This window comes from Gopherus evgoodei, chromosome 5, assembly GCF_007399415.2.
Source record: "Gopherus evgoodei ecotype Sinaloan lineage chromosome 5, rGopEvg1_v1.p, whole genome shotgun sequence".
In the NCBI taxonomy this organism is placed as follows: Eukaryota; Metazoa; Chordata; order Testudines; family Testudinidae; genus Gopherus; species Gopherus evgoodei.
Window position 1 is genome coordinate 88,181,974 of NC_044326.1, and position 17,429 is coordinate 88,199,402.

Below are 17,429 nucleotides of genomic sequence, written 5' to 3' on the forward strand. Positions count from 1 at the left end.
CTGGAGTTAAAAGGATATTTTAACAAAATCTCCAAATATTTTGATAATGCAGGGCTGTTTTCCCCAAGAAGTGTTTGGGACCGCTAAAAATCCTTCTATTCACATGCATAAGATTATTACAACAAACCATTTGGGTAACTAATTTGCTCTTCTCTTCATTTCTCTTTGCTCCCCTCTTTTGCCTTCTCTCTTGCTATCTTTTACTGTTCTTTTTTTATTTTTTATTTAAATGGTTATGGGTTGTGCCAAATTGGCTATTATGTGAAGTGGTATCCTTAGGTGTCCATGAGGCTTGTGGCAGACATACAAGACAGCACAAGCAATGGGAAAGCTGTTGTGGGGGCAGGGGCAGAAGAAGAAAGGGAAGAGTGGGAAATGCACGTTTCCTTGAGATTCAGCATTCTGAGCTCTTGTGTACCAAAGGTGCAGATACGTACCTAACCCACCAGCCATTTCTAAATGGTGTGTCGTGTTCTAGCGCCCAATACCTGCTCCAGCTGTTCTTGGATTGCAATTCATTCCTGTTTCTTGCTGCTGTGAGATTATCCATTACACATCTCATTAAGTCCAGCCTTTTAACTCCCTTGACAGCTGCAAATCAAAAAGAGCCCTTGACTGCTACATTTAAAGTGAAAGACGAGCCTCAGGATGAAGAAGCTACAAGCTCAACCTTGTCTCAGTCCAGCTATGTGTTCAACCAGGGACCCGAAGCCTCAGCTCCAAGCATCCCTGAGGAGACTGTCAAGCCACAGGAAGTGCAGACAAATGTGTTAAGGCAGGACACGTCTGTCAAGGCAGCATCTGAGCTCCTCATGAAGCTTTCAGGTAATTGATTACTTTAAAAATATTCAGCTTCTTAAATGTTCACATGTGTGCTAGCTGAAGAAAAGGCATATGGTATCAGTTACAATTGAAGGAGCAGCAAAGATACCTCTACCCACCCTCAGATAGGCAGATATAAGGTGCCTATCAACCTGGTGTTTAATTATTGCAGTGCACAGATTTCAGTGGTCTTCAGGTTAATGACTATAAATTCAGTCAACAGAACTGATCACTTAAAATTTGCAAATGTTGAAATAGTTTTATAATGTGCCAAAACACTTCCATACCTAATTTATTTACGTCTGTCTCTCTCTTCATCAACACCATCAGAGTGTGTATCTGTATTGTACACATGGTGTAGGTATCTGCCATAACCTTACACGTTACGGGCTTTAGAGCCTTTTGTTTGAGTGCAGTATCCTAAACTGTAAGAACGCATTATAAAGTAGATACTGCAGATTGAACAGGCTTTGTAGTGAGTTACAAACCACTTGAACTTGACTCCATCGCTTTACTTTTTCTCTGTATATCCCCAGTAGAAATACAGTAACTCCTCACTTTAAGTCATCCCAGTTAACATTGTTTCGTTGTTACATTGCTGATCAATTAGGGAACATACTCATTTAAAGTTGTGCAATGCTCCACTCTTACGTTGTTTGACTGCCTGCTTTCTCCACAACTGGCAGCCTCCTTATGCTGCCCCCAGTGCATCTCGCCTGCCGGCAGACCCCACGCATCAGTGCCTTCCCCCTCCTCCCCTGCCTCCTGCCTGCGGCAATCAACTGGCTTGTGCTGTTTTGGGAGCAGGAGGGAGGGGGCAGGAGCGAGGACTTGGCGTGCAGGCTCCCCCTCTCTCCCCTACCTCCTGAACGCCGCAAGCCAGCTGATTGCCCCAGGCAGGAGGGATGGGGGAAGAGCAAGGACTGTGCATGCAGGCTCCCCCTCCCTCCCCTGCCTCCTACCCAGGACAATCAGCTGGCTTGTGGTGTTTAGAAGGGAAGGGAGGGAGGGGGGAAGAGCGAGGATGCAGCGTGGGAAGGGGGAAGAGGTGTGGGGGAGAGAAGAGGCAGGTCAAGAATGGGGACTGGGGGAAGGAGGGAAGTGGGTGGACTGAGGGTTGAGCCCTGGGATGCTCCAGGACCGCCTCTTCCTGTCCCCGCTCCACTCAAGGCCCACCTCTTCCCACCTCCACTCCACTTCCTCTCCGGAGCAGCCGCATCCCCGCTCCTTCCCCCGCCCATCTCCAAACAGCTGTTTAGCAGCACTTAGGACTTTCTGGGAGGGAGGGAGAGGAGTGGAGATGTGGCACTTCCCCGCTTCTCCCCCTCCCTCCCAGAAAGTCCTAAGCGCCACCAAAGTCCTAAGCTGTTTGGCAGCGGGGGAAGCACTGGGAGGGAGGGGGAGGAGGCCGAGAAGAGGAACTTGTGCAATGCTTTCTTGTAAAGTTGCTGCTCTTCCACAGAATCTTACAAGCAATGGACACAGCCGGCAGCCAAATGACATAAGGGAGCATTGTACAACTTTAAATGAGCTTATTCCCTAATTGAGCAGCGACGTAACTCTGAAACAATGTTAAGCGGGAGGACGTTAAGTGAGAAGTTACTGTACATATTTTGGGTGTGAGGTTTGTGAGATAGCGGATTAATTTGATGACTTTTTTGGTATTTGAGTTAGTGATGATGGGACCTTGTTGCCCTTATAATAAACTTCAGTTTTTAGCACAGGTCAGTGAACATTAGAACCTTGAATTGAAACTATGAACAGGTGGGGTGGGGGGAAGAGGCAGGAGAAAGGAGAGTGGTAATTTTCATAGATTCCAAGCCAGAACGGACCATTGTGATCATATTGTCTGATGTCCTATATAATACGAGCCATAGAACTTCCCCAGAATAATTTCTAGAGCATATATTTTAGGAAAACATTTAATTTTTATTTAAAATTTGTCCATGATGGAGAATCTACCATGACCCTTGGCAAATTGTTCCAATGATTAATTACCCTCACTGTTAAAAATGTGTGCCTTATTTCCAGTCTGAAATCTAGGATTCACATCTCCATATCAAAAATTGGAAGAGGTTTTTCTTGTAGTTTGGCTATGTCAAAGACTCGCAAGAAACATCAGCACACTTTTGTGATCTCTGCCATTTCTTGTCTAAAATTCTTTGACAAGATTTTCAAATTGTCAAATCTGAACCTAAATTGAGAGCCCTACTTAAACTCCTGCAGCTAAGCAATGTCTTTTATCTCTTGTTTTCAATTCATCCTTTCAGTGTGGATGCCTCAGGGTTAGAACCAATGGCAGTAGGAAGTGAGAGAGACACAAAGATATATGCACACTTGTAGAAATGCTTTAGTCTGGAAGCATCCACTTTGAATGAATGATTTATTATATATAATGTAAAAATTACTGACTTGGGTTTTGGGGTGGGAATTTCCCATAGAATACCGAACATTATAAAATGTGTTTTGTATTGAGATAGCAGGCTATCATTACTCGTAGGCGGTGTTTTGAATAGAAATAGACAGAATTCCAATCATGGGTTTCTAGGGATAAAACCCTCCAATCTGATGGATATTAAATGATGGTTTTCTATTTTTCTTCATACTTACAAATGTGTTTATACTCAATAAAGTAATAGCTCTGTATTTTAATAGAATTCCTCCAGTGTTCTGGAGATACCATAAATCATGCCAGTGACATCTGAGTAATAACAGTGCTAACATGGAATCTCTTTGTCTTATTGTAAAATACAGTTTTGTTGGTTTTTATTATAGTAGGTTAGAATATTCCTTTTTGAAATATCTATTCAAATCGGATGAAATCATGTTGGCCCCTCCACATCTGGTACTCAAAAGGAATTTTCAGAGACTATATAAAATCTTACACATTTTCAGTTGGAAACTGACTGAACGTTCCAAGTAAGCAATGCATTAAGAAAATGTTTCTCCTGTGATCATTTCAGTGATTCAGCAAAACTTGCTGATGGTATTTCTGACTGATCAATAGTTTCAAAAGTAAGGAATTAATTGAGATTTATTTACACATACTGCATTGTAACAGTTGATATTCCTAAATTATCCTGTGGATGAGGTTATACTGTGTTGGTGGTTAAACATTTCAGTTTTATAGTCTGGGACAGCTTTCGAGGGGCGTAAGGATAGAGGTCATGTGGGTCGTGTTGAAAAATATTTCACGAATGAAAAGCCCTTTTTAATTTTTTCTTGGGGCTTGTCTACACAGCACCAGCAAAGTGCACTAGAGGGGTGTGATTTCAAATGAGACTATATCAGTACAAACTAGGTATCATTTAGAATGTGTCAGCAAGGTCTACATAGGACAGTTAAAGTGTAGCACATTAGAGCTTTTTACAGAATGCTTGGAGTCACATGGGCAAGTCACATGTTCGTGCCCAATTTCGCTCAGTCATTGCAGGAAGCCATTACCTATATTCCAGACAACACATTTATAAGACAATCCGCTCAGTGTAGATGGGCATCTCCCATTGTGAGTTAAGTGTCCTTTTGATGGGCCACTCAATTTGTATAGTCCCTCCAAGATATGCTGCCTTACAACTTCGTTGGCATTACCCCAGGAGCAAACATTTTGAAATCCAGGTATAGAGCCAGTACCTATAACTTCAAATACAAAAATGATACATGCATACAGATAGTCTAATCATAATCAGCAAATCATAACCTTTTCACAGATATCTTACAAGCCACATTTTGTACAAGATTCATTGCAAATATATAATAATGGTTGCAACAATGATTTATATAGTCATATTTTAATCCGATAATATCACAACATTCCAAAAAGTCTTGCCAGAAATCTGTTTTTTCAAATGTAGCTAACAGTCTTTTCTACAATTTTATCCATTCTCTAATACAAAAAAGCAATAGTTTATCCCCAAAATGTTGAAGTAGATTATTCAAGCACTGCACTGTACTCATCTAAGGGCTGGTCTGCACTAGGGGAGGGGATTGATCTAAGATACGCAACTTCAGCTATGTGAATAACGTAGCTGAAGTCGAAATATCTTAGATCAAATTACCTACCGTCCTCACGGCGCGGGATCGATGTCCGCGGCTCCCCCTTTCGACTCCGCTACCACCGCTCGCTCCGGTGGAGTTCTGGAGTCGACAGGAGCACGTTCGGGGATTGATATGTCGCGTCTAGATGAGATGCGATATATCGATCCCCGAGAAATCGATTGCTACCCGCCGGTACGGCGAGTAGTGAAGACGTAGCCTAAGTTTAATGCATCCAGTCTCGCTGCGGGCATTTCTTGTAAATTTCAGTAACCAATGCAGCTTGTCTTGTTAACTTTCATTTACACGCTAATGTTACACTCAAAATACTCCTTTCTACTGAAACAATAGAGATTATGTTTTCTGTATGGATTATCTTTCAGAATCATTGTATGCTTTTTCGTCTTGCACAAAGACTATCACAGACCTGGAAATATGTAAAACTTTTTCTCCTTTATACCGTCTTAGAATCATTCAGATAGTAAGGAAATTATCAAATCCACTGAGTCAACTCTGCCTTGAAAGTGTGTGAGCTGAAACATGATTTGGTCAAATTCTTAATTGTTGTGGTACACATAGAGAAAGTCTGCTCGTTGTTTAACAGGGATATTTGCCACTCAAACCCAGATGAAGTCAAAAATATTTTTAGCAGAAAATCTGGATCTTATGCTAAAAAAAATAATCATGATTTTCTTTCTCTTTCTGAGACAGCATGATTTAGTGGATTGGGAACCTGACTGGAAGTGTCAGTAAATTCCTATCTTTGCCAGTAACTTCTAGCGTGACCTTGGGCAAGTCACCTAACCTCTCTCTGCTTCCATTTCCCCATATGTAAAATGGGGCTAATTAAAGCCATCATGGTAAAGCACTTTCAGCTCTATTACTGAAAAGTCCTAAGTATTAGTTATTTATCTTCCATTATCCATTGACGAAGTAGTTTGAAACAGTGCAAGGCTGACATTTTTATACAAAGAAGCAACATGTGGGTGTTTGAAGAAAACTCTTTGGGAGGACATGGCACAAAATTATCCTGAAATAAAAGGGCTGGCTTTTCTGCTAAACCTTTAATTGCCCCAAACAAACGTCCATTGTTTTTAGCAGAGAATTAACGAGAAACAGAAGCATCAGAAATAGAGAGGTTTTATGTAACATACAGTGTCTGAGACAGACTTATAAATACAGGCTTCAGTGTGAGTTATATACCTGCAATCGAAGTATTATGGTTGTTTTTTTGTTTGTGACAGGCCGCCTCACCCCGATAAGAGAATTTGTTTATATTAAAATAAACCCCTTGACTTAAGAAGCAATAGAAAAGGAAGGAGATGTCTACTCAATTAGACACGCACTGGTGGCCCGTGCCTGGTGACTAGGCTTGTGGGGTGTGAGCTAAGGAGCTCTTTAAATGCAGTGTAGAAGTTTGGGCTCGAGATGGAGCCTGGACTCTAGGACCATGCAAGGAGGGAGACTCCCAGAGCTCAGCTCAAGCCAGAATGTCTACATTGCAGTTAAAAGTTCATATCAGGCCATGGTACATTCATTTAACTTAACAGGCTTTTCCGTGCCAATTTCATAAATATGTAGCCCCAAAAGAACATGAGTAGTAATGGACTTCTATCTGGGGATGGGACATGTCATGTTTCATAACACCCTTAATGACTCAGCCAAAGAGCAGGCAATGGTCGAAATATAGTGCCTAATTGCAGGGGAGAAAAACTCATTTGATTGCAAATTTAGTTTCTGGTGGGAAAAAAAACACTGTTTTCAGGATACTGAGTATGGAAAAAGAGATGCATGGCAAGCTGATTGCATGTTAATACCTAGAATTCTCTTTCAGCACACCAAGGTCTAATACAGTGTTTCCCAAATGGCAGATCAGTGCGTCACAGGAAGGTTCTAAATGGATTGTGGGCCCGGTTAGGAGAGGAGGTCCTTTGGGTGGAGGTATTGGAGAGTAAGCCCACCCCAACTCACCCTGCAGCAGCTGCTCCAATTCCCTGGGGCTGAGCCTGGCTCCCCATTATGGGTGTTGCAACCTGGCACAGAGGGTTGCAGTACCACTCAAATGTGACCCAATTTTAGTGAGCGGTGATGATGGAGGGTGGTCAATTGCCAGGGGATGGCCAGGCCAAACCTGGGTGGTGCTGTAACCAGTTCAACACCTGGAGCAGGGAGCTGGGTCCAGGAACCACTGATGTGGGTGAGTGCTGGGCAGGCTTGCTCTCTACAATCTTCCTCCCCCTTCCCTCATCCCCGGCGCCTCCACTTATATACTTTAAGGCCAGAAGGAATCATCATCAAGGGCAGATTTACCATGAAACACATAGTGCCCTGGCATGGGGCCCCCCCAGCAACAGAGGGCCCCAGGGCTGGGCACTCAGGCAGCTCAGCACCAGTGCACCCCCTGTGGAGGGGCTGCTCCATGGGAACGGGACTGCGGAGGTAGAAGCTGTGGGGAGCAGGAGAGCAGAGAAGGAAGCTCACCCGCAGCCTCAGGGGAGCAGTTGGGAGATGCAGGTGGCAGGAGTGCTGCGAACACGGGCCAGAGGACTCAGGAGGAGCACAGGGCACATTTTACCAGCACATGCATCTGACAAAGTGGGTATTCACCCATGAAAGCTCATGCTCCAATATGTCTATTAGTCTATAAGGTGCCACAGGAGTCTTTGCTGCTTTTTAAAATTTGAAATGATTAACAAGGACATTCTTCACTTCTTGCATTGCTGTTGACTTTCACTGTTTGAATTAAATCGTTTGTGCATGGAAGTGAGAATAAATCACCTGAGTGAAGGTCTGCAGGTCCTTTCAAAGCCCGCTGAGTCAAAGGGATGCTGTTCATTGCATTCAGTAGGTTTTGGATAAGGCCACTAATTAAGGTGCCACTTAGGTGCAAGTAACAGTAAGTTTGGGTATGTCTGTTTCTCATGTTTGTCTTTATTAAATAAACCACCATGAAGAATGCAAACAAACGGCAGGAGTCTTTGTAACAAAGGGTGTCTAATAGCTGAGCCCAAGCATGAGCTGCCTTTTTTTTTGATGTCCTGGATGACAGACCTCAATGTCAAAATAGCTACCCAACCAGAGCTACCATCCGGACCCCCGTGGCCTGGACACAGCTTACACTAAGCCATGCTCCACCTCTGTAGAGAAGGTTAGAGCCATCATTGAGACAGATTCCCGTAGGTGTAGTTTGACTTCTATATGTGGGGAGGCGGCTGCTCCAGTCAGGCCAACGGGGCTGCGTGTCGGCAGGGTGGAGACAAATTCCCCTGCCTGCCCACAGAGTGCCATTTCAGATGCGGGGGAGGAGGGTGCATCACCTTAACTGTGATTCCACGGACTACTTAGGCAACTGAAAACTCTAGTGTTTTTGCATAACTTACAATGCTGTCAGATATTTCTATCTAATTCCTATAGCAAGAAAGAAAATTAAATAAATATTAGACCCACTCAGCTCTAATATTAACATATTCTGACATCTTGTGGCAAGTCACTTATAGAACACTGGTTAGGTTTAAAATTGTAATGTATATTCTTACTCAGGTACTTTTACTGAAGTTGGAAAGGACCATCATGATCATCTAGTCTGACCTCCTGCATCTTGCAGGCCACAGAACCTCACCCACTCACTTGTATAATAGACCCCTAACCTCTTGCTGAGTTACTGAAGTCCTCAAATCATCATTTAAAGACTTCAAGTTACAGAGAATTCACCATTTACACTAGTTTAAACCTGCAAGTGACCCATTCCTCATGCTGCAGAGGATGGCGAAAACCCCCAGAGTGTCTGCCAATCTGACCCAAGGGAAACTTCCTTTCCGGCCCCAAATATGATGATCAGCTAGAACTTGAGCATGTGGGCAAGACCCACCAGGCAGATACCTGGGAAAGAATTCTCTGTAGTAACTCAGGGCAATCCCCATCTAGAGTCCCATCTCCAGCTGTTGGGGTTTTTTGCTACAGGCAATCACCGATGGGCTACATGCCATTGTAAGCAGTCTGTCATACCATCCCCTCTATAAACTTATCAAGCTCAGTCTTGAAGCCAGTTAAGTTTTTTGCCCTCACTGCTCCACTTGGGAGGCTGCTCTAGAACTTCACCTTTCTGATGGTTAGAAGCCTTCACCTAATTTCAAGTCTAAACGTACTGATGACCAGTTTATATGTATTTGTTCTGGGGTCCACATTGATGCTTAACTTAAATAACTCCTGTCTCTCCCTGGTATTCACCTCTTTGATGTATTTATACAGAGTAATCATATCTCCATTCAGCTTTCTATTAGTTAGACTAAACAAGCCAAGTTCTTTGAGTCTCTTCTCATAAGATAGATTTTCCATTCCTCAGATCATCCTAGTAGCCCTCTGCACCTGTTCAGTTTGAATTCATCTTAGACATGGGAGACCAGAACTGCACACAGTATTCCAGATCAGGTCTCACCAGTGCCTTGCATAATTGTATTAACGCTTCCCTGTCTCTACTGGAAATTCCTTGCCGGATGCACCCCAGGACTGTGTTAGCCTTTTCATAGCTGCATCACATTGATGGCTTATAGTTATCCTGTGATCAGCTCTTTCTCCTCCACTGTCACTTCCAACTGATAGGTCCACAATTAATGCTTGTTGTTAGTCCCTAAATGCATGACTTTGCACTATTAAATATCATCCCATTTCTATTACTCCAGTTTACAGATCTTCTTGTATGGTATTCTTGTCCTCCTTCATATTGAAATGCCTCCCAACTTTGTGTCATCTGCAAGTGTTATTAGCAGACTCCCATTTTTTGTGCCAAGGTCAGCAATAAAAATGTTGGTCCCAAAACTGATCCCTGAGGAATTCCTCTAGTAACCTTCCTCTACTTGAGAGTTCATCTTTCAGTATGACCTGTTGTTGTCTTCCCTTTAACCAGTTCCTTATCCACCTTTCAGTTCTCATTATTAATCCCCATCTTCTCCAATTTAACTAATAATTTCTCATATGGAACTGTATCAAGTGCCTTACTGACATCAAGGTAGATCAGACCTACTGCATTTCCTTTGTCTAAAAAACTCCAGTTATCTTCTCAAAGAGAGATATTAGTAACTTTGTTACCACCTCTTGAATACAACAACTAAAACAACTGTAGAAAAATCTACACTTTCTATCATTTAGGGCTAGTCTACACTGGCAACGCTAAAGCGCTGCCTCGGCAGTGTTTTAATGTGACACGTGTGGTTGTGACGCAGCAGTGGGAGAGAGCTCTCCCAGTGTTCTAAAAAAACCCACAAGGGGCGTAGCACTAGTGCACTGTCTACACTTGCTGCCTCAGAAAGGTGTTTTTCACACTCCTGAGCAAGAAAGTTTCAGCGCTGTAAAGTGGCAATGTAGAAAAGGCTTCAGACTGCCTGCCACTGAGGCTTTCAGTTTTTTTGGGGGGGGCAACGCCCTCCCTTGCTGCCCTAAAGTCTGCCTATGTAGACTCCACACAGTCTCTGCTGACATGTCTTTTGGTCCCAGCTACCCACAAATCTTACAAATCTCCTCCTTACCAGTCTGGCCTAACCAGCCAGATAAATTTACCTTCCTGCGAAGACTATGTCTGCTCCTAAAATTGTGACATATTGTGGAACATATGGAAACCTGATCGCAGTGGTGGCTTGATGCAAACAGAAACCAGAATGCAATGGTTAGTCAGTATAATAACATACATTCAGCTATTCTACACCAATACAGTTTCACAAGAATAAGAACCAGTAACTTACCTGAAGCTCTGTTATTAAATGGTACAACAAGAGGAGAATCTGAATATCCTTTACTCCTTGCCCGGCTAAACCTAATGGGTGAAGCTCCCTCTTGGCCAGTAGAGGGCTTCTTAGAGCAAGGGGAATGACTTTTGGCACAATCAGTTAGCAGACCAGACTGTTGTTGGTTATGAGGACCAACCAGCTCCAGGCATCCCTCTAGGGAATCGCTTAGCAAACCCAGCCACCTTTATGTCACCTTGTTAGCCTATGTGAAGAGCAGAGAGGCCAAGAAGGACAGCTGAGCTGAATTCCACACAGCAGTGCAAAACACGAGCTGCAGCACCATCTGGCAAAAGTGGCACTTTTCTAATGTGTATCTGAAGTCCTGTGAGATTACAATTTTCTACAAAAGGCACTAGTTGGAAAAGTTTGTGTGCATAGAGATGTACAAGCATGTTAATCACAACTGGACAGAGCTTAAAGTTTAGTAGATGTTAATGGATAATAGATCTTTAAAATAGGTTGGATCCAAGATTATAACTGACCTTCCTTTTTTTAATGTAAGTATAATCTTGACATCTCTGAAAAGCATACTCATTTAAAAGATGAGGTCATTTGGAATAACAAATGCTAATGTCCGCAGTTTAACTGTACCTTCTTTGTTAACTTTCAGAGAAAAGTTTAAACAAAAAGCAGGAGCCCTGATTCTTAGCGCTGCTGTTGTCCCTCTATAGTGTTCAACCACCATACAGAAGCCAAAGTTGATAAAACTGGCCATATGGATATGAGGAATTGCCCGGAGTAAAGGATTCCCTGGATGTATAGGGCCATTGGAATGGCTCTATGGTTTCCTAGCATAGTAGTGTGCTGGGTGAAGAAGGAATGTACCCAAGATTGTCACACTCAAGCTGTTATGAGCTGCTGTGAAACCCATACAGAACCTTTGAAGAAGACTGCAAACTAGAGCAGCCTCTGGAGATGCTCTGACTGTTGCCAGGAAGCCATACAGTCCCTGTGTGCTCCCAGAATCCAGGAGATGCAAAGTTCACATGAAGCCACCTTTGTGTCCCCCTCTTTTCTTTGCTTATTCCTGTATAGAACACAGCGCAGTCAGATAGGGGAATAAGAGCCAAAGTGTTTGTGAATCTGTAAGTAGCCACAGAAATTCTAGAAGTTCAGTAGATGAATCTTGAAATAAGAGAGAACTATATTTATTAGAATGTGTTGTGTGAGCAACAACATAGCTCAATGCATGTGTAGACTTTAAAACACTTTTCAGCAGCGGCGGCTCCGGACACCAGCGCTTCAAGTGCATGCCTGGGGCGAACAGCCATGGGGGGCGCCCTGCTGGTCCCTGTGAGGGTGGCATTCAGGCAGCCTTCAGCGGCGTGCCTGTGGGAGGTCCGCCGGTCCCACGGTTTCGGCGGCAATTCAGCGGCAGGTACGCCAAAGCCGTGGGACTGGCGGACCTCCTGCAGGCAAGCCGCCAAAGGCAGCCTGCCTGCCGTGCTTGGGGTGCAAAAAAGCTAGAGCTGCGCCTGCTTTTCAGTTATATTTTTTTTAATCTTAAAGGGATGATAATCCTGTAATCAGAATCTCTAAAATTAGCATCCACGGTTTTATAATTTTAAAAAGAAGTGAAATGTGCATTGTGTGAATCTGATGTAGCCTGATGGTGGTGGTTTACTTCCCTTTGCCAGTTTTTTCTAGTTCTAGTTGTTACTAAATTGTATCTTTTAGTTATAAAATGCTACAGCATGGGATTTTGTTAAAGTGGAAACTCAAAACATTAGCCATTTTCCAATTTTGTTGTTTTATGCAAAACCCTGTTGCATTGATTTCAGCCTTATCAACATTGCCTTACATAAAATATCAGTAGGAAAAAAAAAGTTACAGCAGAATAAAGCATCAAGCACAGAGCCCTAGGGAACATCAGATGTTACTTGTTGTGGCTCTGAAGCTGAACCTCTGAGGCTCACCAACTGTTTCCTACCATTAAGGGTTTATTTAAGCTGTTTTAGGGCATGTTTATTTCTAGCAAATCAGAACAATTAGCATAACAAAATGCCTGATTCACCATATTGAATACTTTTGAAAAGTCAATACAAGTTGACCCACTAGTTACCCCTGTTCACTTGATTGTGAAAACTAATGCATAAATCCAATTTATCAGACATTCAAGGAAGATTTTTCCCCCAAAATTGCCAGTTGGCATGGGAACCTGACTGGCATCCCAGCTAATAATCAGGTAATTCAGGCTCTTGGTTATCAGACATAAAGATTCTAGGTCTGAGGTATGATATCTGAAATTATTCTGGAAACCAAATTTTTGGAGACTTATGGTATTGCGAACATCAAACTTTACTACCTGAGTCATGACGTTTTCAATAACTATGTAGTAGGGCTGTCAAGCGATTTAAAAAAATTAATCATGATTAATCTCACTGTTAAACAATAATAGAACACCATTTATTTAAATATTTTTGGATATTTTCTACATTTTCAAATATCTTGATTTCAATTACAACACAATACAAAATGTACATGTTCACTTTATATTTTTATTACAAATATTTGTGCTATAAAAACCAAAAGAAATGGTATTTTTCAATTCACCTCATACAAGTACTGTAATACAATCTCTTTATCATGAAAGTTGAACTTACAAATGTAGAATAATGTACAAAAAAAAACTGCATTCAAAAATAAAACAATGGAAAACTTTAGAACCTACAAGTCCACTCAGTCCTACTTCTTGTTCAGACAAACAAGTTTGTTTACATTTGCAGGAGATAATGCTGCCCACTTCTTGTTTACAATGTCACCTGAAAGTGAGAACAGGCGTTCACATGGCACTGTTGTAGATGGCATTGCAAGGTATTTATGTACCAGATGCACTAAAGATTCACATGTCCCTCATTCTTCAACCACCATTCTAGAGGACATGCATCCATGCTAATGAGGGGTTCTGTTTGATAACAATCCAAAGCTGTGCAGACCAACGCATGTTCACTTTCATCATCTGAGTTAAATGCCACCAGCAAAAGGCTGATTTTCTTTTTTGATGGCTCAGGTTCTCTAATTTCCACATCATAGTGTTGCTATTTTAAGACTGCTGAAAGTATGCTCCACACCTCATCCCTCTCAGATTTTGAAAGGCACTTCAGATTCATAAACCTTGGGTGGAGTGATGTAGCTATCTTTAGAAATCTCACATTGGTATCTTCTTTGCGTATTGTCAAATCTGCAATGAAAATATTCTTAAAATGAACAACATGTGCTTGGTTATTATCTGAGACTGGCTGCTGTAACGTGAAATATATGGCAGAAGGCAGGTAAAACAGAGCAGGAGACATACTATTCTCTCTCAAGGAGTTCAGTCACAAATTTAATGAATGTAATATTTTTTTAAACAAGTGTCATCGGCATGGAAGCATATTCTTTGGAATGGTGGCTGAAGCATGAAGAGGCATACGAATGTATCTGTCACGTAAATACCTTGCAATGCTGGCTACAAAAATGCCATGCGAACGCCTGTTCTCACTTTCAGGTAATATGGTAAACAAGAAGCCGGCAGCATTATCTCCTGTAAATGTAAATAAACTTGTTTGTCTTAGCGATTGGCTGAACAAGAAGTAGGACTGGGTGGACTTGTAGGCTCTAAAGTTTTACATTGTTTTGGTTTTGAGTGCAGTTACATTACAAAAAAATCTACCTTTGTAAGTTTCACTTTCACGATAAAGAGATTGCATTATGGTATTTTTTGAGGTGAATTGAAAAATACTATTTGTTTATCATTTTTACAGTGCAAATATTTGTAATAAAAATAATATAAAGGCAGCACTGCACACTTGGTATTCTCTGTTGTAACTGAAATCAGTATATTTGAAAATGTAGAAAAACAAAATATTTAATAAATTTAAATTGGTATTCTATTGTTTAACAGTGCGATTAAAACTGCAATTGTGATTAATTTTTTTTCTCTATGTAAATAAAATGTATTTTTATAAAGTGTAACCTGAAAGAAATAGCCATTGGTGGGTATTATTTTCCCCACTATGTGTAAAATGCTTAGAGATCATCAAATGAAAGATGGTATGCAAAATAGGTTTATGGGTATATTGATACTAACTTTATTTTGCATGTAGGCAGTGTAATCTCAGTAATTTAACATTGGTGGGCATTTTACACTTTGTATGAGCTGACAGTTCATGAGTTAGCTCCATTTCTATTTTAAGATACTATGGAAGCAATGAACTCATAGTAAAGGCTTATTTTGTTGGAATGAAATCTTATGTGATCATTTTTACTTGTCTTCCTCTTTTCCACTTTATTTCTACCTTAATGGCTCTTCATTGTGGCAACCCAACCTTTTGATGGAAGAAACTTGGACATGGTCTTTCTGAAGTTAGTCAGTATTAGTTCTGAAGAGAGCAGAAGGGGCGTTGCTTTAGAGTGTAGTTCTGCACAACTCTCAGGCCCTCCTGCCTGGGGGATTGGGATAAATCTCTGGAGCTGAATGCTGGTCTGTGTACTCTCACCATGGCAGTGCATTGTGCTGCAATTAGACTGTTAGGATCTCCCTTATGGTTTGGTTTGGTTTTTTTCAACGTTACTACTTTACGGTTTCATGTGTTCATGAACACAAAAGAGCCTGTAACGGTGTAACCTATAATGAGTGCACTTCAGACCAAAATAAACCATATGCAGTACTCTATTTTCATGAGTGAGGTGGAAAATAGCGTCTCTTGATATGAATAGCTGTACATGAGGGTTTTATGGGTCACCTGATTGAAAGGCTTACTGCTGTGTAAAGTAACAACTCTTTGGTGGTTTGCTGTTAGTGCTTTCATAGACACAATAAGTTTTTCCCTTATTTCGTTAAACTAGTTGGGCATCATGTAAGTTAGCAACAGAAAATCAGTCCAAAATTAGATCATCTAGTCCAGGGGTGGCCAACCTGAGCCTGAGAAGGAGCCCGAATTTACTAATGTACATTGCTAAAAAGCCACAGTAATATGACAGCAGCCCCCCATCAGCACCCCACCCCCAGCTCCAAGTGCCTCCCACCCACAGGCATCCCCACCAATCAGCGCTTCCCCCTCCCTCCCCACACCACCTGATCAGCTGTTTCGTGGCACGCAGGAGGTTGCGCGGAGGGTACGGAGGAGCGAGGGCATGGGAAGGGATGGAGTGGGGGCAGAACCAGGGGTTGAGCAGGGAGCAGCCCCAGCACATTGGAAAGTTGGCACCTGTAGCTCCAGCCTCAGAGTCGGTGCCTATACTGGGAGCCGCATATTAATTTCTGAGGAGCCGCATATGGCTCCGGAGCCACAGGTTGGCCACCCCGATCCAGTCCAGGGGTTCTCAAACTGCAGGATTGTGACCCCTCATGAGGTCACCAGGTTATTTCTTGGGGGTGACAAGCTGTCAGCCCCATACCTGGCAGGATTCCAGCTGTCAGCCCTGATATGTGTGGAGCTGACAGCCCCAGTTGAATTAAATTAAAATTACCTCCCCCCATTTTTAATTTATAAGGAGGCAGGATTGCACTCAGAGGCTTGCTGTGTGAAAGGAGTTGCAGGTACAAAAAGTTTGAGAATCACTGATCTACTCCATCCACTGCCCATAGACAGTTGTTCTCTGCAGTATTTTTATGGTGCTTCATCCAGTGTATTTTTAAGTGAACAACAGACTATATTTTGGAGACCAGGAGAACAGCTCTGTCATGCTACAAGTTAATTTTGCCATCAAAGTTTATCTGAATAGTGCATAAACCGTGATGGTAATTTAACCCTGCCCAGCTACCCAGGTGTAATGCAAAAGAAAAGGAAAATCAAAGTAGTCATTCTGTTACATATTCAATCTTAGTCTTTTCAATGTGCCAGCTTCATTCCTAATAATATTGGGCCCAATTCTGACCAGGTGTAAAGGTATGCAGTGGTGCAAGGGGCCTCTTACTCCCTTGCATGCAGGGGAAAACCACTTCCACACGGTACTACTCTCCCACCTGTGCAAGTGGGTAGGGAGTGGGCAGGGAATCAATATCATTTCCTCCCTGACCATGTGGGCCAGCAAAGCTGAGCAGGTGCAGAAGTAGCAGTAATCTGTGCCAGGAGTAGGACTGACTCATACTGCTTCACCACCTAACCCCTGGGCAAGAATGAACCAGAGACCATGTTGTGACTCAGCGTGACAACATGGTCCCTGATCGTCTGCTGGGACAACGTGACTATGTGCTTCCTTTTACTCAGGTCTTGTGATAAAATTAGTCTAGCTATGTATCACTTTTTCTTTGCTTTGTTGTTAGGAAAGAGGCTAAGGTATGACTCGTGGGGTTTTTTGTTTGTTTGTTTGTTTGTTTGTTTTTTTCTGACAGGTTGGAATGGGGCCTAGAATAAGATAGGGAAGGAAGAGAGAAATATTTCAAATGTGTAAAGTTAGTTTGAGCTGTGGAAGTCTCCCCTGATCATGAGAGAAAGAAAGCGCTTGTATTATTCCATGCTTTCCTCTACCCGGCTTATGTCGGTGTCTCTCAGTCAAAAGAGTAAGCAGGACAGGGGATTAAACTGTATGGAATGGAAACAGAAATAGAATATTTTGAAAGAGATGCAGAGCAGCAAAGGTTAGCCTGTCTCTCTTCACCTAAATTTGGAGGCTGGTGCTAGAACTCTGTATGTCACACATCTGAGGAACATATTTGCTTTCCAAGATACCTGAAATTTTGATTAATAATAACTGATGTAGACCTTCCAAGTTCACTTTCAAGACACTATATTTTATTCTTTACCCTTCACCATTGATACAATTTTCTATGGCTTATAATAAGAGGTAGAGAGAAGCTTTAGGGAAAGAGAA

General features: G+C 42.2%; 1 protein-coding gene across 4 annotated transcripts in view; it reads left to right on the forward strand.

Moving 5' to 3' along the window:
- Positions 1–17,429, forward strand: part of ZNF827 (zinc finger protein 827) — a 126,081-nt gene that overhangs the window by 57,030 nt on the left and 51,622 nt on the right. For all 4 annotated transcript variants that reach the window (XM_030564394.1, XM_030564395.1, XM_030564396.1 and 1 more), the window contains one exon: positions 592–825. In XM_030564394.1, coding sequence (XP_030420254.1) covers positions 592–825 — 234 coding nt within the window. The remainder of the gene's footprint in view (positions 1–591; positions 826–17,429) is intronic.